The following is a 24578-nucleotide window of genomic DNA, read 5'->3' on the forward strand; positions in this document are numbered from 1 at the left end:
GCCCCATGATGTCCACGTATCATGTGCTCCGTTGGTATACTGAGGTGCCAGGAACTACGTTCTCTACAACGGCGCACGTCACAGTCACTCGCGGCGCTCTGATGTATGAAAATGGTTCAGTGAACTACAACGGCCCGTAGTCGCACCTTGGTTGCCTGAACTGCAATGTTTAGGCTTCCATATTTTGCTCATTTGACAAGCACTTCTAGTCGCGGCTGCGTATTCTCCACGGCATGCTGGTCTTGGTTTTGCGTGTGCGTTGGCAGAAGTTTTCTCGTATTACAGAGACGATGAGGTTAACAATTCCCAAGAGTATTTACGCTGACATGGATATTAGTAAGGGTGAGCTACAAACAAAAAATAAATTAAGCGTTTACGTGTAAGGGATAAAAAAGAAGTATTAGATTTTAGGTAACCGGCATGCAGTTTAACACATAAAAGGTTTTTTCTAATCTACACTACCAGTTACAGTACTGCGATGGAAAAAACATTCTAACTTAAAAGCCTATTTTCAATAATTGCTAGCGTTCCTCAGTGCAAGCTCTTTAATAATAATAATAATTGGTTTTTGGGGAAAGGAAATGGCGCAGTATCTGTCTCTTATATCGTTGGACACCTGAACCGCGCGTAAGGGAACAGAAAGAGGAGGGAGCGAAACAAGAAAGGAAGAAAGAGGTGCCGTAGCGGAGGGCTCCGGAATAATTTCGACCACCTGGGGATCTTTAACGTGGACTGACATCGCACAGGACATATATATTTTCGTTTTTAGGGCACTGGAAAACTGCTATTCCCGACTTTAGGGCACCTGTCAAATCAACTGCACAGCATTCTTATTCTCGTCACAGTTATTCAGATGGTATACATCTTCAATCATAACTTAATTGTACTTGATATTTATATGTTCTTCTTCTGAACCTCCTTTCTCATGTTTAACAAACAATCATAAAGTGCCCCCCCCCCCTCCGACCTCGATATTGATAACATATCTTTGTTTGGTTTTTATACTTCTGTCACACGTGGTTGCACTTTGAGGGCTTAGAACCTCAGTCATGCATTGCAATTCCTCCCCAAGGCTACTTAGGAGCGCACACTCATCAGCGAATCGGAGATGTTCTCCTTTCACTTTTACACGCAGCTCTTTACCAATCCCATCCCGTGATCACCTGCTGTCAACACGAGGCGACTAACAGCGGTGAGAGTGTGCCGTGCGGTAACTATTTCCAACTGATTTACTGGAAAGGTGTTGTGTTCATTCATGTAATTATGAATTCGTATCCGGCCCTCCCGATGCGAGCGGGGATGTAACATACTTTTCTTTATTCACCAAGTCTGGAGATAACAGTAAGGCTAGTAAGGTAGGAGCTGTCAACGTTGTTACCTTCGCTACCATCGCTGCTGTCCAACTCAGCCACTCATCATACCTTTGATGAAACCAATGATTCCGGGCATTAAGAAATGAATGATTTTCAGTGTCCGAGCTTGAGCGGGAGTCTGTATTACTTCGTACCTCGCTTGACTTATCGCAATGAGTGGCCGGTACCCCCTCAGTACCTTCCACGCAGCTTCTACCATGGGGAACACTTCGCCCACACAGTCGCCGGAATGGTCGTCTGCTTCCAGCGACCACACAAACACTCCGCCCATCCAGTGCTTCCGGAACCACTTGACCTGCAAGATCAAAATATTGATGAAAGGTTTTGATCAGTTTGGCAAAACTCCGATTAAATGACCAGGCGGTTTCAGCCTAAGTTCTTCAAATACTCCTCTGATTTTCACACCGACCGCGGCGGCTGCGTTTTTATGGAGGAAAAACGCTAAGGCGCCCGTATGCTGTGCGATGTCAGTGCACGTTAAAGGTCCCCAGGTGGTCGAAATTATTCCGGAGCCCTTCACTACGGCACCCCTTCTCTCCTTTCTTCTTTCACTCCCTCCTTTATCCCTTCCCTTACGGCGCGGTTCAGGTGTCCAACGATATATGAGACAGATACTGTGCCATCTCCTTTCCCCAAAAACCAATTATTATTATTATTATTATTATTATTATTATTATTATTATTATTATTATTATTATTATTATTATTATTATTATTATCTTGAATATTTAGAGAATAGTGCCTCTAACCGTCCTACTGAATTCTGGAGATACGTTCGCAAACGCTCGAATAAATCTGATAGTCATATTCACTTAGTTGACTCTCATGGGAATGAAATTCGGAACGTCGCTGACGGCTTTGCTCAACACTTTTCCTCCGTGTACAAATCTCCACGTTGCGATTCCGTATGCCTTCCAGCTGGCGCACCTAATTCCGTTCTTCTTGACGAGAAGTTAGTAAGTGAGAGTCTTAAGTGTTTGAAACCATCTTTGTCCCCTGGACCTGATGGCATTCCAGCCGCCATAATAAAAGCCTTCAATAGTACCTTCGTCCCTGTTTTAACCACGATATTTAATAACTGTTTGAAAAATTCTGCCTTTCCCCGCGTGTGGAAAACGGCGCGTGTTTTCCCTGTCTTCAAATCAGGAAACAAATCTGATGTTTCGAACTACCGCCCCATTTCTCTTCTTTGTGCAACCTCTAAGCTTTTTTAATTAGCTTTGCACAAAGTACTTTCCTTCCACCTCAAACATGTAATCATACATAATCAGCATGGTTTCATAAAAGGTCGTTCTACTACAACTAACCTTGTGACTTTTATGACGTATACATCAGCTGAAGTCCTTCAGAGGAGTCAGGTAGACGCTGTGTACTGTGATTTGAGCAAAGCTTTCGACGTTGTTACTCACTCATTACTTCTTCAAAAGCTTCTGCTGCTTGAGATCGACGTTTCAATTGTAGCCCTCTTACGCAACTATCTTCTTGATCGGTCCTGCTTTGTCAGTGTAAATGGACAGACCTCATTTGTTTACACTCCAACCAGCGGAGTTCCTCAGGGCTCGGTATTAGGCCCGCTTCTGTTCTCTGTTTTTATCAATGACGTTTCCTCCGTGGTCAAAAACTCCTCGTTTCTCCTTTATGTGGACGATATAAAAATGTTCAAGGCAATACATACTCTTCATGATTGCTTGTCATTGCAATCGGACATATCCGCCTTCTCTGATTGGTGCTTGAAGAATGGGCTCACTCTCAATTCATCTAAAACCAAGGTTGTCTCATTTACGCGTAAAACGCACAGTCTTCTCTACTCTTATTCTGTGAATGGTAGGCCGCTGCCCAGGGTTGATGAAATTAATGACCTCGGCGTACTTTTCGACCGTAGCCTCAGCTTCTCCTCTCATACAAAACGCATTGCTCTACGGGCTATGCGTACACTCGGCTTCATCTGCAGGCTTTCGAGAGAGTTTCGATCCCAACTCCCTTTCTTAAAGCTCTACCTCTCCATATGCTTGCCGCTTTTGGAATATGCGTCTGTTGTTTGGAGCGGCACTTGCCAGTCGAACTGTGAAAAAATCGACAGAGTTCAGATAAAGTTTTTACGCATATTTCAACATCGGTTTTCTTGCAAAACTTCTAGCTCTCATCCCAGACGGAGTAACTCACTGCAGCTTCCTTCTCTTAGCTGCCGTCGCGTGAGGGCAGATATAATTTTCTTGTATAAACTTCTTCATGGTCACATTCTATGCCCTCAGCTCCTAGCGCGTATCCTTTTGCGTGTACCGCGAAAGAGCATAAGGGAATTCAGACCCTTCCAAGTTTCTGCGCTCCTGCACTCCCTCTCCCCTCTGGACAGAATGCAAAAGTTGTTTAATTCTCTTTGTCCTCACCTTGATATATTCGAAAATTCTCTCCCTTCCTTTATATTGAATGTTCGTGACGTTCCACTTTGAGCACTCTTTTTCTCATACATAACTTCCCCTTTCATGCATTTTGTCTTTACTACACTTGTGCGTTTGCACCGGTATTATATTGTTTTTTCTCTCCTTAATTGTACATCACGTGTACTTGTTTTCATTAATATTATTTCTTTAATACTGTGTACTCACGCCTGATTGTCTGTAACGCGTTCACTAATTACAATTCTTATTGTGTATGATTGTATTTCTAGCTTGTATTTCAGAGATCTCTTATTCGTTCATATTAGTATTGGCTTTATTCTTGTTTGTATTTTGATATATGCTGTACTTGGCTGTTATCGGTCGTTCTTGTGTTCATTCTCTTTGTTTATTGTTTTATTAGTTATTTATATGTCTGTTGCCTGTTCTAGCTGTTTTCATTTACCGCTGTTCTCGCTGTTTCCTTGTTCTCTCTTTTTTGTTTCATGCTTGCTGTCGCGCCTAGTTTATGTGTCTTTTTTTTCTATCGCCTTGACTGCTGCATTACCTCCCCTGAGTGTCTTCCTTTGTAGTGAAATAAATGTACATTTTGTGCGTGTGAATGGTGTACCAGCACCAAGACCTTTGGGTTGTTCCTGGGCACCGAAAAAATAAAGATTGATAGATTGATAGATTATTATTACTATTATTATTATATTATTATTATTATTATATTATTATTATTATTATTATTATTATTATTATTATTATTATTATTATTATTATTATTATTATTATTATTATTATTATTATTATTATTTTCATACAAAGTATCAGGACCTGAAAAAAATAACGACTATAGCACCAGCATAAACACGAAACGTTTAACCTGCATAAAAATTCAGAATGTTCCCAATGTCCCTGCACTGTTCCTGTGCATTTGAGTTAGATACTAACCAACCTTAAGCATGTCCAGGTTCTCTGGACATCAGAAAATGCCCTGGTCTGTCTTCCGCCATTCACTCATTGGACATATTTTTAACACGTTTTTTTTTTTTTTACAAAGCTGGAGAGTGCGGCGAGGTTCCACGCTGAAATGGGGATTATCATAGCTGATAATCCTTCATCACTGCAATATGCAACCTATATGCTTCCTGTGCTCACAGCGACGAGGTCCGACGGCCATAGAAAATAACTGGGTGTACGGAACGTTACGATTTCCCGCGTTTTTTTTTTTTTACTGTTCAAAGCCATGTGGCTTGTATTGGGAGCCGTGAAAATTACAAGTGTTTTTTTTTGTAATATTTGCTGAGCTTCGTTCCCTGTTCATAATCATTTAGAGCTGGGTTCGATACTAAACTCTGAATAATCTCTTTTTCACCTTGACATCAGTGCTGTCCTTGTCGTCGTAGCTGACCCACTGGTCCTTGTGGTAAATGTAAGGTGTTGCAGCGTACTCCACCCACTCTCGCTTCCAGCCCATATAGCCGGCACGTCTGCAAGTCTTCAAGCAGGAACGAAAAAGTAAGCGCTTCTGCAGTGTCTCAGAGAGTGCCTGCTTTGCCTTCTTTCTAGGTGGCACTTCAATAAAAAACCTTGCAGAACGAAATTCTACCGCTGCGCTTTTTTTTTCATTGTGGAACGACATTGTTTCTAATTGGAGGAAAACGTTTAAAGTCAGATGTTTCGGGGGATTTCATGAAAATATTTTTCTAAACTATGTCTTTTCAGTCAAGCAAGCCTAATATATAAGAAACAACAATCTTTGATCATAAAATATGGAGTGGGGCTCTTCGTGTTACGTTAATGTAATCACGCAAATAATTGTTCCAGCGCACCGAGCTTCGAGGCTTTGTTTTCTGCCTAGAGCGAAAAAAGTTGCAGACTCTACAGTGGCTGCAGTTGCCTCATTTTGCCGCCGGTGCAATGCACAAGCGCCATGAGTTTGAGAAACCTTGTCATGTGTGCAACGTGAGCTCACGTGTTTAGGGGCCTTTAAAGAACAACGATAGTCTTTGTTTATCACTCTTGATGCGGTTCACTCACTCGCCACTTAAACATCACAGGGAAAGAAGGAAAAGCCGAGTTATTCGCCTAAGCGGCAGCCAAATTCAGTTTTTCCCCGAAAACATCCTGAAGCGGCTAAAGTGCAGCCTCATTTCCAGTAACTTTTTAGTTAAAAAAACTCAATTCTCGTCTTTCGGTTGGGAAAAGGTATAACGTGGTGTCCGTGTTAACCACAACGATGATAGTCCCGCTGAATCATCGCGGTAGCCAGAACATGACACTGCTCGTCAAGCTTATGCGTGGTATCGTGTCATTTGCTCTGACATGGAGTGGAGAAAATCCCTTTTACAAAGTGGCTGCCCTTTGCGGGTGATAACAACGAATAACACCGCTTCTCTACCCCACAGTAGTGATGTGACGCCTCTTAGTTGGCAGAGACATGCAAAGGTACTGGACATATCACTCGAAACGCTCAGCTCCACTAATCAAACGGTAACACCCTCTGTAAACGCCACTGGTTTCCGCAAAATGCTACTTTTTTTCGCTTGGCTCAGAATAACTGCTACTCAGTAGCCCGCTGCTAGCGGTGCTGTGGCCGTCAAAGATACAAGCTTAAAAAGTCCAATCCCTACCCAATCCATTACACAGCTATAGATTATGCACCTCTGCACCTATAAGTTACACGCACACGCACACGAAGTAGCACTAAACTAGCTCCAGCCATGTGTCGACAAAAATATTGAGTGTCCAGATACATTGAAAACCTACGCTCACAGCTGACATAATCATCGTACAAAAGCATATTGATTCTAAAGAATGTTTGTAACTTGCTTTATTAGTGTTCCGTATCACGTAAAGCCTATTCAGATTACAACTTAGCACGCGCACATCACTGTCATGGAAGGCAGTGCTGATCCCGTGCAAACTCAAGTAACCTAAATACCCAGCTACACAAAATTGATTTAGCAAAGAGACTTGAAAAGGACAGTGCGCTTTTACTTACCGTTATACTAAAAATCATGCGACATAAATAACTTTTTGTGGCTATGCAGTGCAAGCTACAGGCTTAAGCCGTCGGCTGCTAAGGGCGGCCTATTCACAGGCGCACGCGAGGAAGTGACACAGGCCTGTAACGCGTCGCCTGGCTTTCCCGTAGTGCGCTTCATAGCCGCAGGAAGTCTTCCCCGAGTCATATGGCAGCAGCTGCTGTATCATGACCACGATTAACTTCATTTTGGTGCTACTAAGCGATTACAAACGCTCACCTCAACGTAATCCATGTAGCCGTCCGTGTGTGTTAAATTTGTGGCGTAGCCTAGTGGGTGCTTCTCGTTGAGCTTGGCGCTCACGCCGTTGTACATCACATCGTTGAGCGTGAAACTGCGGCCGTACGTGGCGATGCCCGGCACCAACTTGTACCTGGGCACCCCGGCATCGCTCCATCTTCCAAGGCAGGATTCCTGACCAAGGAGAGCCACACAAACGGACTGCCAGTAAGCGCGGATTATTTGAAAGAGGCACGCTTGCCACGGAAATTTCGGATGTCATGCACTGTGCCCATATATAGCTTATTACTTCGATGCCTAAATTTCCATTCCGCCGGCAGCAGGATCTCTTCTTTTCATTACTGTCAGATTATGAAATGAGCCATGCGCATTGCACTCTTCGTACTGTCGTGATAAACGGCAGAAAACAGTCTATATTACGATATGGTCAGTTACAATATGGCATGTGATGCGGTATGCACGGTAGTGTAGACTACTTAGTGATGGAGGTGAGCAGACAAGAGGTTCTATCCAAGGTATCCAAAATTGTGCTTGCTTGGCTTGCGCATACATAATTAATATGAAAATCACGCACCCGATTTCGTCCGCTGCAGATTAAACGCCCTTCCCATTAATCTATTAACTCTCGCAATACACCTGCGGCGACCGCTGTAGTCAGCAGTAACATTAAACTTTATACCTTGTTGGGTTCGAATAATAGCGCATTAATCACACGGCGATCAGGCTGAAGGAAAATACAAAACCAAGACTCTACAGACAAGCATTCGCACGTCGTCCTCCGAAGATTCTTCGTTTCGTACTGTCTGAGTTGACGCTAGCCCTCACGTCTCTCGATGTCCACCAGAAATTCATTAACACACACACAAAAACACACATACGCCTAGCCACGTGCTCTGTGTCACTTTCGACCAGCACGTGCGGGTCGGCAGGGTGTCCACTCGTAGGCGTGAGCTCTGTTGACCAGGCCGCTTGGGTGCGACCCCCGGCAGCGTGCCCAGCCGCTACGTTGAGAGAGCCGTAACTTAAGCGGCCGTTTCTCCTACCTGTCTCTTCCTGAGCCCTTCTTTCTTCTAAAGAATGTTTCGTCATGAGCGCTCTGCTTCATCATATTTTATTTCTCTCAAACTACCGAATCCTTGTGGTTTTCTCAATCTAATCGTTCCGCCTAATTATGCCGGGACCTGCCACAATTTCTTTCTAGTAGGATCCGCTGTAATACTGCAATGTACCAGAAGTTGCCCGTTTCTTTCATTGCTTATTCCGCCCATGCCCTTTTCCACTTCTATATTTCAGCTAAGCTATTTTATATACTTCTCCTTCTGTAATTGAGACTGGTCTCTTCCCGTCGTTTAAAAGCTATCTCTATCAGTTCACTTGTTAGAGCTCGCTTCACAAGCCTCAAATAAATGATTGAGTCTACGTTGGCTCAACATATGCTGAAATAAGGGCACCCAGACTGTAAAAATATCCAGAAAATAACGACAAAAAGAATGCCTATAACGACTGCCGACGGACCGCAATACCATAAGGACCGCTCAGGGTGGAAGTAGTAGCAGTATTAATATAAGGAACAGTGAAATCGTTTTTTTTTTCTCCTAGAAAACGTCCCTAGCCCTAAAAAGCAGTACAGACCGCCCGCAGAGTGTGCGACAGAGTAATCTGAAGAGACGGCATCAAAAATGCCCTCGGATTTGGCTAGTGGCATGCTCTCTACAGGGCTATAAGGGGATCTATAGGAGTGGCCTCAGTCGGCAACTGAACTTAATTTGAATGGCGATGAAGGTTAACTTTTACGATTTTAAGGACTCAGCTTATAGGTTAGTTGTCTTGGACAAGGCTTACGGTCTCGATGGAGGTGCGGCTGTCGCCTTCGTAGAAATACAGCCCGCTGGTAAGCTTTGTCTTAGAGAGGTCGTCCAGCTTGTAGTCGAACGTCATCAGGAAAAGATAGTCAAAGTTTCTGGAATCAAAACCAATCTCTTAATGATTGACTGGTATCGTTAAAACTTATATAAAAAGAAAACGTATCATGGGTTAAATGTTTCTAGAACGAGAGGTACATGCCCCTGTCAGTTTTCTGCGTCTTGTAGTCGTGACCCCACAGATTTACTTTACCTTTTATAACCGACACGACAGCTCAGTGGCGGTGGCGTTCGGCTCTTTATTCCCAAGTAGGGAAATCGAATGCCTGTGGCTATGGCCGCTTTTTGGTGGAGGCGTATTGACAAAAAAACTGGTATTATGCGCAAAGCGAATGCATGCTACAGGACAGCTCCGGCGGCTTTTTAAAATCATTTTCAGCTAATAATCGCATGACATTCCTGCCCTCTTTCCGGTATAAAAAACGGTTTTTGAAAATACTGAGTAGAAGTGTTTTAAAACAGCAGAAACCAGGAAACTGAAACCGAAACTCGGTTTCGGCCAAACTATGAGATCAAGACATAACAACCTATGACGTCACGTATACTGTCCCAAAACTTATCTCTGCGCGTTGAATGGCGAAACTGATCACTGTAATCGCCTGACTGGGGCAATATTTGTCTGAAGTCACCAAAAGATAGCACGAAAGTTTCTCCTTCAGAAAGCGCAGGGCGAATATTTGACGAGCATGCCAACCCCTTTGACGGCACGCACGAAAGATTACTGGTAAAATCACCCCGAATGAGGGCACAAAATGGAGAATTCTAAAATTAATTTGTGCTGCACAAAGACGCTGCAAAACTGAAAATATGGCACAAACGACCAGAAAACTACGAAAAATTTGCCTGAAAGTTTAAGTAAAGTCTGTGGAGTTTCAAAAAAATGTCTGAGTTGCCTTTTAACGACCGTAAGATGGTCAGATGGTCGGAAAGAGTGTATCAAACCCAATAGGAAGCTTCAAGACGTTAAACAACAAATACTATTATCCTGTTTTCGTTATTTTTATTGCTTCTGTATCTAAATCACGTGACGGTGCATCAGCAATTCTTGTGATCATATTTCGTGAACATTCCTCATTTACAACCGTTCAGGTCGCCCAACGACATGTTTTGCAGGGACAGCTGTTATAGTAGAAGCTGGTACCTAAGAACATTCTTTGCTTTATTTGCACTTGCTTTGAATTAACGTCAGGTGTTCAAGTTTTGCATGTTAGGTCCCTTACAAAGGTGCAAGCTGCGGATGGAATCAATATCGAGTACCTTAAAATGCGGAGTACTGCTCCCGTATTGTGAGAAGATTCCTTTAGTTCTCCTGGGGAGTGATGTGTTTTCTCGGTATCGCATTTCTCTCTAGCGGTAGCATCTAGATATTACACGCCTGAGAAAATGTGCCAATGTTAGAGCTTACATTACTCATGCACAGCGAAAACCTTCGAATAAGATCATACCGTGCGACGGTTGGTTCCTGCAGTTCAGAAGTAACGCCAAATTCACTTAAAAATTCAAGCCTTCTAGCCTGCTTGGAATTCACCAAAAAGATAATTATCCTAGAGAAATCCACCAACAAACGGAGTGAAGGTTCGCTTCTCTGCTAAAAATTTATGCGGGCAATCTACGATGCATTGCTAGAGCATCGAAGTATCTTGCTACCTTGTATATTACCATCCATCCAAAGGTGACTCCGCAGAGCATATAATTAAATAATTTCGCTCATGACCGCACCTTCCTGCCAAACTTATATATTTGATTACGGCTCTTATAAGGTCAGATGTCTTTGTGCCCCGTGTCAACTGGTTCAGCTATGCAACCGTCGTCATCACGACACACTATATCTACACTTTTTCCTGCAGCCACTACCAACACTTGCTGGATCGTGATTTAGTCGTGTTGACTCTAGGCGTGTCTTCAGCAGCAAATCTTCCCCAATATTCTGCAGGTGCTGCAGCTTAAGCACCAGCTGCGAAGACAGCACTTCGGGAGCTAATGAAAGCATCCACACAACGCCCACAAGCATAAATCACTCACATGAACAGCAAGACTACGACTTGAAGAGCTCAGAACTACTGGTGGTTATCATGCAAGACGCTTCAAAGGCATAGAAAATGCTTCTTACTGTGCGAATTTCTTTTTTGACACATGATCGCACTTCGGGTCTCTGCAAGCAGGAAGCTGAGCTGTTATGAGCCAGTCTTTGCTGCCGAATTTCAGCCGGAGCTTCTGCATGTAGGAAAAAGTGACGCCTTTGTGAGCAACCAAGAATGAGTACAGCATGAAATAAGAATATGGGTGAGTCAGTCTTTCCGCACCCCATACCTGATTAGCCTTTCATATTTTTTCTCATGAAAAAGTAAATAGTGCGTGTTCAAAATAAACAATATTAACATGGTGGCGACAAATATTTGATGAACCGAAAAACAAAATATTGTGGCTAATTTTACTTATGTAAGGTTTATTGTTAAGATGCTGCATAGAAAAAGCAGGAACCCAGAAAAAAACTACGCCTTAAGCTTCTATGCTATTCGCGTAATTATTCATTCTTCAGCTAGGCGCCGTAGAAACTATTGTGATGGATGACACGCGTAGCTCGGGGTATTTTTGTGGCGCTGATGCTGCGCAGAGTTGACTGCCTGCCTGTTTTCCCAGAGCTCACAATTGATGCTCGTAGACTTTAATTTCCTTCAGAATAGTCGCCCTCCGCCCTGTAACCAATGTCAAAAGCATGGCCGGCTACACGAGCTAGACAAAATGGTTTGATTAAATTCCACTTTAAAACGCATCCGCCACTGCCGGGACTGACGAAGCGTTGCGTGCGGGTGGTGTGCAAGACGCGACTAGAAAGCGCGCTGCACAACGAGACACGCACGCCTTAATGAAAGATTTGTTCTAGACCCTGTCCATGGCGCCAACAGAAGTGGCTCTCTGTTCTTCTGCACCAGACTGCTCCATTCAATCTTTCCCTCTCTGTACAGTCCAGGCCTCACTTGCAAGATGCAAACTAGACAGCCTAGCTCCCAGTCCAGCCTTATGCCACAGTTTAGACTGCGGTGCAAGACGTTGTCGAGACCCTCCGCTCAATTTGTGGAAAAGAAAGGCACATAACTGGGTCAGTTTGCTAGTGCACACTTCAATCGCGCCATAATAGTACGTACGCTATCGAGAAATAAGCTTTTAGATGGCGTCCGTTTCTTCTCTCTCGGTGGGATTGAGGTGTCCAGAGGCTAATTTCGCCAGTTAGCGCATTTTTTTCTCTAAAATTCAGCAGAAAGTCTAGACGCGAAGAAGGCTAGAACGAAAACTGGACGTTGTAATCTTTTCGCAGCTTTGGAGGAAACTAAATTTGCATAACTGGCTCACTTTACAGGTTGACACTTGAACCGCGCAATGAGAAATAACTGTCGCTATTGTGGCGCCAGCCCGAAGCTGCGCGGTGAAAACTTAACTCACTCTAACATAGACACCACCTTTGTATCCCCTATGTTTTGATCTTTGACTAAGATATTACATTTTTCGCTGCAACGAAGCTGTTCTTTAGAAACTTCTGAAATACTGCGCAGCTGCATTGGGATCAAAGCGAAGCAATGGTTCTTCACTTGAGCTGCTCTATTAGGATTGTGTGGACATGGCTGCAAAGCATTAGTGAACCTGCGCCAAACTCTTGCTGTAGGAAAAAGTCTCGTCGCTTGTCTCACGCACCTTGATGAAGTGAAGAATCTTGTGAACGTCCTTCTCGTTACATGTCCACGGACCTGGCCCATCCAAGTGGAAGTTGACGCCCGCGAGGCCCAGCGACTTAACCAAGGAGAAGATGGTGTCAACCAGGAAGGCTTCTTCCTTATCAGAGCTTAGCCGACTGAGCAGGCTGTTCACGTGTGCACCGCCACCGTAACTAAAAAGAACCTTCAGCTTCCGGTTCTCCCTCTTCAGATTTACCAGATCCCTCAGTATATCTAGACCGGAGAGAAGAACCATGAAATGTGCGCGGTGAGGTGGAATAAGGCCCCAAGTTTTAGTCGTCAAAAGAAAAAAAAACCACCACGGTTGACAGAGTGCATGAGGCGAATATCAGTTTCAAAATGAAACGAAAGTAAGGGCAACTTTCTCGGAGAAAAAGTTTGAAAATTGAAAAATTGTAAGATACTGTTATGGAAATATTGAAGGTAATGGTCGATTATTCTGATAGGTAACAAAACTTATCTTTCAAAGTGTTTCAATCGATCGCATATGCGTATAGAACAGTTACGATTGCCATAGAAAGCCAATGGGCAACGCTTTTGACGATAGCGAAAACGTTAATAGAAAAAAATTGAAGATTGCCGTCGGATGACCTGCGGGTATATTGATTGTTATATTGAAATCTTATATTACATGAAAAAATTGCGTTCATAAGCGGTTTCCCGCTCAAAAATGCTTTTGTCCATAATTGCTGGGTATAATTACCACCGGGTGTCATAACCAGCTCTGGAAGAACTGTAATAATATTTTCCAGGTAAAAAGAAAAATACATCAGGCTGCAGGGTATGCTGCGCAGACGCTCAACAAAATCTACTTAGTTCTATTTGTTGATACCAAGATTTTTTTTAATTTGCTTTTCAAAGTAAATTAGAGGAGGTGTATAAAAGTTTCAAGCAATATTCTGTTTTCAGAGAATGTTCATTCTCAGAACCTTTAGACAAAAATATTCTAAATGCTCCGGCAAAGAAGAAAGCGCAGTCTCTAGAGAAAGACTGGCACGCAACGAAGCATTACTAGAAAAGAATAAAAATAAATGAAGACTGGCGAAGCCCTACGGACAGACATCGGCGAAAAAAAAAAGTCGAGCAACGTATACTCTATGCTGCGCAATGCGCTGAAATTCTCGCGAAGCGTATGTACCATATGTTGCATGAATGAATATCCACCACACGCAGCACAAGTCGCCTAGTTACCGTTCAGTTCCGCGATATAACCTGCACAGGTTATAGCTACCAAGGCCATGTACACTCGCCTTCACGTACATACGGCTCCACTGCGCTCTCCACCTGCACAAGGCTGCAGATGTGGAGAGCGCACAGGCATTGACGAAACGTAGACACTGCAGTGCCACTCTGTGACACTCCCCGCCTTTCGCCGTGAGCGACGCCAGCGCCCTAAATCGGACGCATTTTTAATGTGCAGCTCACGGTACGACGTGAGCGCCGCGTTCCTTTGGGTGCAGACATTCCGGAGACAGGCTTCCGGTGTGTCCACACACAGTGCTCTTTCATAGCAAAAACCGCCAACGCCATCTCTCGGACACGGTGTGAAACGGCGAGACGACGTGGTTAATGTTGCGTCATTATTGAAACAGGAGCCACGATATTGAAGGGGGCGATACTCATGCAGCTTCTGCTCTAAAAACCGAGAAGTCTAGGCTGTTATGACTTCTCGGTCCAGAAGAAAGGGGCTCCGCTAATTCTCGCATGCGTGATCCGTTCTTTTTGCGCATTGTAAATTGCGCAAAACGCTAGCAGACGCTTACCGCTCTCCCTTGGGAGATATCCACCCGTCAATCAATGGAAAATAAAGTGAAAACTGAATCACATTCCGAAAAGCACCGAAATAATGAGGCCACACATGGCGCCCTTCTTTTATCTTCTACTTCTTTTTCCCCGAGCTCGCCTTTGAGTTATCCCCATGTTATTTGTTTAAAACACTGCAAATTACTGAAATATTGCAATTCGGAAGCAAGTGAATTATGCAAGAAGAAATTTTCTTTTCGCATAGCTTTCATACCGCATGGTACGAATAGCGATTAAGGCCTCAGCCAGCCCTGCTGGCATCGGGTTCTCTTCAGAAACACGACTGAAACCATTTTTCATCCTTCCTTAATTCCCTTTTCGTCCGAGTTCAGCTCCGGCATGGGTGCTGAGCAGAACGAGTTACAGCAGCCACAGTCCAGCGAAATAAAAGATGCCCAGGTAATCCGCGCACCCTTGTCGTCCTTGTGTCCCCTCGTGCGAAACAGGAACTCCCCGGTCTTGTTGTCCGTCTCCAGGTAAGAGTAGACAACGTGTGTGCACTTGTCGGCCGGCACGGCGCCCGCCTTGAAGCGCCACGTGCCGTTGCGCTCGAAGCCAGCGGCGCGCACAAAACACACCAGGGGCGCATCGTCATCACGTCGGTTGTAGATGCGTTTGCGCTCCTCCTGCCCCAGCTTGTCGTCGTCTTCGTCCTCGGCCGCCCCATCTAACGTCTCCCAGTTGCCTGGCCATTAGGGAAGAAATTGGGAGCAAGTTAGTAAACTAACACTAAAAAGCAGTTTCCTACTCAGCTGTGAGAGAACGTAAACGAGCATCCTAATTTTGTGCAAACTTCGTATGTGCCGAGACACTAAGTTAAATCTACCTCGATAACGTTTATCTGGTACGTGTTCTCCGGCGTTCTTTCCCACGTAGTTTCAGCGTTGCCCAGCAGCGAAGCCTTACCGAAGCCCATCTTCAAAAAAAAAAAATGTCCTCGTATCGCGGATGTTACAGTATTCATGGTCATTTACTGCCGCAGTGGCTATGGTCACGCTCAAAAGAAGGTATGATTATGTTTTCAAATATTCAGGTTGGAGATTGCTAGCTCTCTATATTGTAGTGGCGCCCCGAAGGATTTCTAGAAGATCCCAATAGCGTTTGTATATTTCCGATTGTTGAATCTTGGCCTAAGGCTGCAACCCATATCTTGCGTTTGCAATATCAGAAGACCCTGAGAATGCGCTCTCAGGGGCCTTCCTAATATATGCATTTTGGGCCATGTTGAACTGCTCACTTTTTGTCCCACAGTAAACCGTAATGTCTGGTGCTTTTGTTGAATCCTTGTGCAAGCTCACTTTGCCAACGGTTTTTGAAATAAGCTAACGAAAATAGTGCATATTTTTTAGCCCAAATACGAAGAGTAACGACACGTTTCACGTTGAGCACGTAAATTGAATTTTCAAATTAACTAGAGTTCAATGTTTCGTTTTAAAATTTCGTGTAACACTTTGAAACTGTATTGACAAGATATAAGAAGAAACGTCAACCAGTCATTTGTGAAAGGAAATCTGTGAACATTTTTTCTTGCATGACGCTGCTCCATCACTGAATGCTCTCGATGTATAGATATTGACCGATGTATTCATGTATTGATCAATTTATTGGATAGAAAGTGCCTTCAGAGCTAAAATATTGAGTTTTAAATCACTGCATGCTAGAACTATGTAGGATAATGCACACTTGCCGTCTTTGTCCATTTCATCCTCGCTGTTCTCGTGCTTGGGTTTGTCGACTGTTTCCCTGTTGTTGTTCTCGTCGCTCTTGATCCCATCGCCTTTTACACCGCCACCTTTGACACCAGCACCCTTGACTCCGCCAGCCATCATTTCTTGATGGTTTTTCCAACCCTTGACTGACTTCCGCTTGCCCTCCACGAAGCCGATGTGAAGGCCAGCAACAAATGCCGCTCCAATCATCAGTCCCATAACTAGTGGTGATACCATGGTATCCTGCGTTTGGTCTCTTGCAATGCTGGTAACAAGATAGGAAATTTCAGAGAAACCATCGTGTCGGCAGTTTTTGCACGCTGGTAAGATCAGAGTTGTTCTTTATAGTAAAGGACCTTCTCTCTGTGTGATGTGGAATGAGCTTGCTATCTGTTTTCTATTTTCGGCGAAGCAGTAACGTCCTGCGTCATTTTCTACCATGGTGCGTAAGCAGTGTACCATATATCGCGTTGCTTATAGGATCTCATAGCTTTGCCTATATTCCAGTAATATCCCCTCGCAGGCTTCTGTTTGAATGTTGAAACAACTTATTAAGGAAACGATTGAGGCAAAAAAAATCTAATGTACAACGTCTTAAAACATCCCTCCGTACTGGGCCACATCTCGGCTCGACTGTGCCCTCTGCACGAAATCCCAACCACGTCCCTCTTTGTATACCTTGTTCCTGAAAAGCAGGGCGAACTTCAATGTTCCCTGTCAACCCAGATTTCGGAGTACATTGAGCCCGACCCAAAAGGAAAATATTTATAAGTACTTATTCCATGCGGCTTTTTTGCCAGGCAACGGTATCGCAAAACGGCATCAACGTGGCACATATTGCCATTAGTTGAGAATTACTGCAGTGTTCTGCGACCTGCACGCGAAGTCACTTCTGACGGGTGCTTTGGGCGTTAGCATTCGGCGTCATTAAGAGCTGCCTCTGAGTCAAGGCCATTTACTTCCTCGGGATAAATCGAGCCAGGATCGCGGCTACTGGCTTCTATACAGTCTGCACATGGAAAGTTCCTCAGACATTTCAGGCAATCAGTTGCGATTAGTGCAGTTTTTAATTCAGATTCCACTGCCACCTCATTCCTTATCGTGCTGCAGCGGTGAATCCTAATCGAATTCACGTCATGGCACGCACTCATCCACACAACGGGTTTAAAAGTGAATGAAAGTCATTTCTCTCATGTGGAGTTTGCATGATCAGAGCTCCCTGGCAAGAGTGATGAGCATCGAGAGCATCCAAATGAGCTAAAGACTTAAATTTAAATTCATACATATTGGGAGACTATATTCATTCTGAGCATGTCCTGCTGGGTCGAAGGTGCTGTGAATGCAACATATGGCGGAAATAAAGAACTTTCCAAGAAGGAACAGCAGCTATGGATTGTGCAGGATTAACCAACATGTTGCAACTATTCCTCTAGCTCAATCATGACATATACTTATTGATGCAGCACGTGAATCAGTGTAAGATGGGTACGTTGTGCTTCCCAAGTTGGCCATTTGAGGGGGATACGCTGCGCAAGGTTCCTGTAGCACGGGACTTCAGAAATTAGTACAATGAGGCTATAGGAGAAGTTCCGCATCCTCCCCGCCCCGCTCGTTCTGTCTGACTCTTTTTCTTTGGTTCCACGTCTTCAGAGCTAGTCACGGTTTTAATATGAACCTCAAATGTATCAGGGGTGGGTAGCAGATAGTGATAAAATCTCTGTGAAAAGTTGGGATGCTCAGGACATTATTATGGTTCTAGACCACTGATTCGTTCTAAGCACTGATAATCGATAGGGTCCGGTTGAAAGAAACAACAAACGCCTACCAGTGCAAACGCACCAAGCCTATGAAGCATATTCACAAGGCAAGATCGCGCTAGGGTTTAAGCGAATAAAAAAGCGATATATTTTTTGCATCCATCCGGTCAATTTAGCTGCTAAATTTGTATTAGGGGATGTGATAAGGAATAAGTAAAAAAATCTGCACTAAAAAAATTAAATCTACACATAGCAGAGCCTTCTCAAATGTCCTGAAGATATTGATATCCCTGTCTGCTGGCTTTTCTCTTAGTTTTGTTTAACGTACCGTAGGTTTTATTTACAGTCGTAAAGTCTGCGCGACGATTGTTTCTCTGATGTGAGCAATGAAAACTGCGAGCGCTTACGCAGCCTTTATCACCTTACCATATTTTATTCAATTCCTCAAGGCCTGTAGATTTATTTCTTTACTCGGGCGGGGTATTCCACATTTTTCTCTCTAATCGTATTATGTTTCCATTGCACAATAGAATCACACCTCCACAAATATGTGCGCCTAATAACCATAGTTTTCCGCCACCCTCTACCCAAAGAGCGCATTCCGTACTTTTTTCGCACTTAAACACAGTCAGACATGAAAAAAAAACACTCACCTTTGTGCAGTATTGCACAGAATTTTTAGCGTTAGAAGCGGTCTCAGCCAGAAGTGGTGAAGACAATAAATGAACCGCAATATGTGGCGCCCCCTGGCGTGCCTTGTTTTGGACGACACGTTCTTTTTAGTACCACGTGTTCCACGCGTCCATAGTGCCCAAGAACTACCTTCTTGCGACTGCCTCGCTCTCTCTGTAGACAGAAAACGCGGCGACGTACAAATGTGCTACTTTGGAAGGGGCATATAATACTGCGCCTTACTTCTGGATGCGGAAACCATATGTTGCATACTGCCAGGTGTGTCCCGTGTGTCTACAAAAAGAGGCGTTCTCTTTTAAAATGAAAGTCTCGAAGCTATACTCTCCTTTCGTAATTTGTATTCGTTTTGCGTGTGCATTTGAAGAAGGCCCATTTCTTTCGGCGCCGCCTCGCAAGGAACACTTGTGGCTGAATATTCGGGGAGCGCAAGTGTGTCCAACCTAGCTTGTATTGAATGAACTAGGGTAAATCAAACCGAGAGTCTTTTTTTCTGTGAAGCTTCGCCTTGTCTCTGTAGTTCAGGTTCGAGAAAAGAACTTTTTCACTGCACTAAAAGCTAGCTGAGGCACCGATTCAAAACAATACTCAAAGCTAGTGAAAAACATCATCTGAAGCCGTTTTTGTAACCATCAGGCAGTGCTGCTTTGTGAACGTACGGCAGTGAAGAAGGATATCCAGTAAAAAGCACTCAGATCTGCCATATCACAGCGCCATCTGGAAGTTCCTGCTTGTCTTAAATTGCTTATAGACACGTTTGATCATCAATTTCTGAGACTTTCTGTAAGGTTAAACCGTCAGTGTTTCTTTAGAAAAATAATTCATAACACCACCATCTGGACATCAAAGTGTGTTCTTTTCGAATAGTGAATGTATTAATAAGAGCAGCTTGTTAACTGAGTGCGGATTCCTGCAAAAATACCGGTGGAGGAGACAATTTTTTACGCAGCTATTTTCCTGACTCTCGTTATGAAAACCAGCTCAAAATATCATTTCACTGCACTGCTGACATATATTCATTATTCTACCATCATAATATAAAACTTAGAGCTCACAATTGTGCCTTGTGGCCCGTAATGTCAGATTTTTGGTTGCACCTTGTGTGCGTCGTGTTATGCAGCATCCTTTTCTTTTTTCGGTGCCAGGACCTGAATGTTTCATTCAGAAACCGCAATAGTCTGGCAAGAAACTGCAACCGGATGTTTGGCAGTCGCAGCGTAATCACGTTCCCCTAACGTGGTGGACTACACGAGTACAGTTCGTCGATGTCCGCGATTCTATAATCACGTTGCGCCGCTCGAAAAAAGAGGCGGCAAACGCGGCTGTTCAATTAAGAGCCTCAAGGACGATTTACCATTCAGTCAAAATACTGGACACCCGCACATAGCTGCGATCAAACAGGGTGACTGGAATGCCGTAGAAGACGGAATGCGGGGGCAAATTTGCAGCTTTTTGAAAGACTATAGTAGAGCTTGGAAGCTGGCTGACTGAACGCGCTCCCGCAGTTTCTTAAGAAACGAGGCGCATTTCAGACAGTGATTTTTTAAACAACCTCGATATCGCTAGTCGTTTATACTCTACTGTATTTAAACATGCGAGGGGTGTTCGCATGGCATCTGTTTCGCGTGTGGACTGACCCAGAATCGGGCCTGATAGGGAAGGTGGGCGGATGTATTGTTGTCCGCTTGCTGCGCGTGGCCGCTCTTCTCTTGGGTATTCGTGCACCCTTTCTTTGCTGTTGTGGCATGCTAAAATTGGTTGCGCTGCTGGTCAACAATGGTGACCGCAACGCTGGGCGGTCACCATTGTCACTAGAACAGAGAACATAGTTTTCATGGTTTTATTGACACATATAGCCTTCCCGTTACTTTCAGTCTAAAAGAGATATTTCTCAAAATACACTATATGTCCACGTTACAGCATTGCGTACAATACAGGTAATGTGTTTCGACGGAACAGAAGTGCTAATAAGTTTATCTCAAATGGCGCAGCTTAATGTTCACGCAATACAGGAGGATCAGTCTGTGCACAGAAAGTGCACGCAATTGAACGCCTGCACGATGTACCCTACAATCGTAGGTAATTGCAAAAAATTGTTTTTATGTAAACGCGTGAAAACAAACAAGTATCACGCAATGGCCTTCACTGTTCATGCTGATATATACGACACCAATAAAATTCAGATAACATACAGTTGCATAACCGGTTCCCATGATGTGCCGACTCTTTGCGGATGAAACCCGACGACTCCTTTGTTAACGGCAGTGACAAAATCATTGTTCATGATCCACGGTGCCGAAATGAGCGGTGGCTCCCGAGAAAGTGAGCGTATAGGCAACGGTTCCCGTTGTATCCGTGCTGGTCTCGCTGCACTCTTCGCAGTTTCGAAGGTCACAAGCACAAAAACAAACCACCGTAGTTGTCGCAGCACCGACATCACTAACACATGAAGGAACACGACGCCTAAATGTCTGTGACCAGCGCCGCAGAGCATGCGACAGCACCCGAGATAACACGACTGACGGAGTTCAGCGAAGCACAAAAACGATGTGCAGCGGTTACAACGCCCGTGCCCGATCAGGAATTCAAAAGGGATAGAGAGAGAGAGAGAAAGAGAGACACCTTTTCTCCTTTCAAAACCTTTTTTCGGTTAGATCCTGTTAATTACTACATCCAATTCATCCTTCAGTTACGTTCGCAACGGATGGTGTACGGAGTTAACGGCATTAGCGGAGGATTCTTCAATTAACCGGGACGGAAGTGGCTCGCGCTTTCCTCCCCCTGCTTTTAACACTGAATGCAAAAAAAAAATTTCAAAACATCGCAAGACAAAATTTGCAATGTTGAAAGTCTTTGACAAAACGTTTTGCCTCCTCATTAAGCATTTCCAACTAAAATGTTCGTTTCTTAATCATATGAAGGTACAGTTGGTAGCCGAATTACTAATAGTTATCTCTATTTTGGTTCGTTCATGCACTTTTTGTCCTTAGCGCATTCAAATAACGAAGAAATGCAGTACTAACTAGCCTCTTTTCTCGCATTGCTGTCGCTAAGCAGGGTGCCTATCTGACGACAGTGATTGCTAACCTCTCGGCCGGTTTATACTCGCTGGTTAGAGCATAGAAACTTGAAAATGAACCCGTGTTTGAACACGGGAACACGGTCCACCTTTGCAAGCTGATGTCTACGAGACAGCTGGCCCCCGACAGGGTGCTGCGGGGTTTACGAAACCTCGTCCAAGCGCACACTCCTAAGCAAGCCAGCCACAAGGCCGTTGGACCCTTGGGTCTAGCCTTGTCCGGCGTTGGGTTTCAATCCAGCCATCTGCCGCCGCTGAGGCGGACGCCCAAGCTCACGCCTAAACGTCTTCTCCTTTTTGGCATACATTGACAAAAAGGAAACAGTAAATCCATTTCATACCGTAAACATATTCTATTCAGGCCTACAAAAGAATCACATCGAGCGAACTGATACTACAAAAAAGCGGAACAGTAAAGACTTTTTTTTTTTATGGCGCAAGGTGATCTGTGGCCAAAGAGTGCCATGGCACAAGGTATTTTTGTCTACTCAAGGTGGGGTGAAAGCCCTTTCCCCAGCAATTCACCCTAAAGAAGCCGAGCACCAGACCAGGGGAAAGCTTGTGCCATTATATCACCGGTGGGTTCTCCCGTGGCACTGAGCCATTTGATACAGTAAATACACTCTATTCAGGCATATCACTGCATTCACCTTGAGCCGTCTGAGTGAGATTTCCAAAATTATGATGAAATCAGTTTACGGCCTCTTACTTTCAGGTGGCTTTCGATTTGCGCAGTTATGAAGGATTCGCAGTATGGCTTACTGACCCGGTGGCAAGAGGCTTACGAAGTAGACGCATATCATGAGCACTAATTCATGATCTTGCAACACCTCAGTAAAAACAGCGAGATACTCGGCAGAAACTAGCATAAATTTATCGTAGTTGGAGCTCAAATTCTGATTCTCTTCTACATTGGAAAGAGCGTCTGCCTCTTCCATACAACGTGAGAGCGCTAGAGTAATTTCCTCAGTCTTTTTAATCCGGAAACTGTGAGACCTTGCGAAAGGAAACTGGTGCAGCTTTGACGCAACGTCTCAACGTCAGGAAACTGATGCAATGTGAAATGACGCCGGGGTCAACTTACTGCAAGGCAGCGCAATAACGATAGCTTATTCCTATTGCTAAATGAACGTGAGGCCATATCTGAATGTGGGATAGAATTCGTGAAATTGCCAACTGCAGTTTCGAGCTAGCGTGAAGACCGGATACGCTTGCGAGAACCTGGGACGCAGCAAACATACACAGTGCACTCGTTTCTCCAGAACCATTTTCTGAGCAGCAACATCAGTCGAGGCGGTATCCCCAGTGCTCATTTACACAACGCCGTCAGAAAGTTCGCTGTGCCTTTAAGCGAAAACCTTCTCTAAGCACACAAATAGTAAAATTTCCTTTTTTGCAACTAGACTGGGTGCAACTAGAATGGGTGTCGTAATCACACTCCTCGCTAGCAAGCAAACGAAGCGTGCACTTTTTAGAATCTCTTGGGAGAACCTAAAGATAACCATCTGGCGGAGACCAGTTCTAGCGTCAGTTGTTTAAGCTCATTCAAAACAGTATACTGTTTTGTAGAAAGTGGCTGATTGGTAACTCTGATACCGATACAGTGACAACTCGACACCATATAAAATGGCTTTTGAATAGACGATCAAAGGGCAAAATTTTTCAATACTATGAGGCCTATTCTGTATTTGGATATTTTCATTGTTTAGGTGGAACAAATGGCTCTTGAAATTCAGGATATTAAGCGATCGATGCATTTCCGGCGCTAGAACATTATGAGAATGCTCTTATAGTTTATAAACTAAACTTTTTACCGCACCTGTTCTCAACCTTACTGCTCCTTTCGTGTATTTTCTCTCTTTTTTTGTATACCTGTTGCATCACGGGTAAATCGGCCACCTTCCGCCTCATGTCCCGTTAGCATGGTCATGCGCATCTCTACACCTCATCAACAATCTTTTTTTTTTTTTGCAATAATCACCGCCGGTTACCTTTTGGTGTTAATAATGTATACATGTAGTTAAAATTAAGTCAAAAGCAAAAACAATTTATAGAAGCTACATGAACACTCGAAGGACTTGCTTGGCCTCACGCCGCGTATGTTGAGTCAATCGAATTTTGGCACGGATGCGAACTATACCAGTGTTAAATGAATAACAGTACATGCTACGTTGGAATGTTCTGCTAAGCCTCTTAAGGCGCTGCTCGGTATTTGCAAACTAATTCGAGTCGCTGAATGGCAGTTTCCTACGGCTCATAAAACGCCTGCCTTAGCTGGCGTGCGCAGTTTCACACATCAACTCATCCTAGACGGTGCTCTTTGTATGCTGGCCCTTTAATGGTGCCTGAGGGAAGGCCTTATTTCCACGGTAATGTTTTGTTCTTCATTTCTGATTGGCAATGTTTTGCAAATATTTCCACTTTACTCTCCTGCTCCCCGTTTTTTCACGGAAGTCGGTCCTAAGAGGTAGATTACATACCTCTTATAGTAGCGGCCTGAGGCTCCCCTTCTATGTCTATTCATTTTGTTTTGTGTTGTCAAGAATACCATCCTCATTCCCTTTTCACCATAGATACCTGTTAGGTAACATGTATTTAATTGCTACCTGTGACAGGAAATCTTTTGGACGAGGTCTCGAGAGCGAAAAACTCTCATGCATTAAAGATAAGAAATCAATTTTAACACGGTGAATTGTTCATATCTAAGCACGGCTACTTTTGCCAGTGGAGCAGATAACGTTACGTTACCGCAACTCGTAGATTGGGGCTATTTTATAAACCTTATGCATTGTGCATGGCCAGCTTAAAACTGAATTCATGCGCTTTGCTGAGATGTACATAACTTT

General features: G+C 44.0%; 1 protein-coding gene across 2 annotated transcripts; it reads right to left on the bottom strand.

Annotated features, from left to right (window-relative positions):
* Positions 1-1300: 1300 nt before the first annotated feature.
* Positions 1301-18839, bottom strand: LOC144123514 (chitinase-like protein 3). Of its 2 annotated transcripts, XM_077656330.1 has the most exons (9): positions 18617-18839; positions 16185-16471; positions 14910-15182; positions 12654-12907; positions 11074-11177; positions 8884-9001; positions 7021-7215; positions 5130-5252; positions 1301-1668 (listed from the first exon to the last, which is right to left on the bottom strand). In XM_077656330.1, the coding sequence occupies exons 2-9, from the start codon at positions 16441-16443 to the stop codon at positions 1405-1407; spliced, it is 1590 nt and encodes a 529-aa protein (XP_077512456.1). In that variant the 5' UTR covers positions 16444-16471; positions 18617-18839; the 3' UTR covers positions 1301-1404. The 2 variants fall into 2 exon arrangements, with proteins under 2 accessions (XP_077512456.1, XP_077512457.1); XM_077656331.1 differs by lacking the exon at positions 5130-5252.
* Positions 18840-24578: the final 5739 nt, after the last annotated feature.

Source organism: Amblyomma americanum, chromosome 3 (genome assembly GCF_052857255.1).
Source record: "Amblyomma americanum isolate KBUSLIRL-KWMA chromosome 3, ASM5285725v1, whole genome shotgun sequence".
Classification (NCBI taxonomy): Eukaryota; Metazoa; Arthropoda; class Arachnida; order Ixodida; family Ixodidae; genus Amblyomma; species Amblyomma americanum.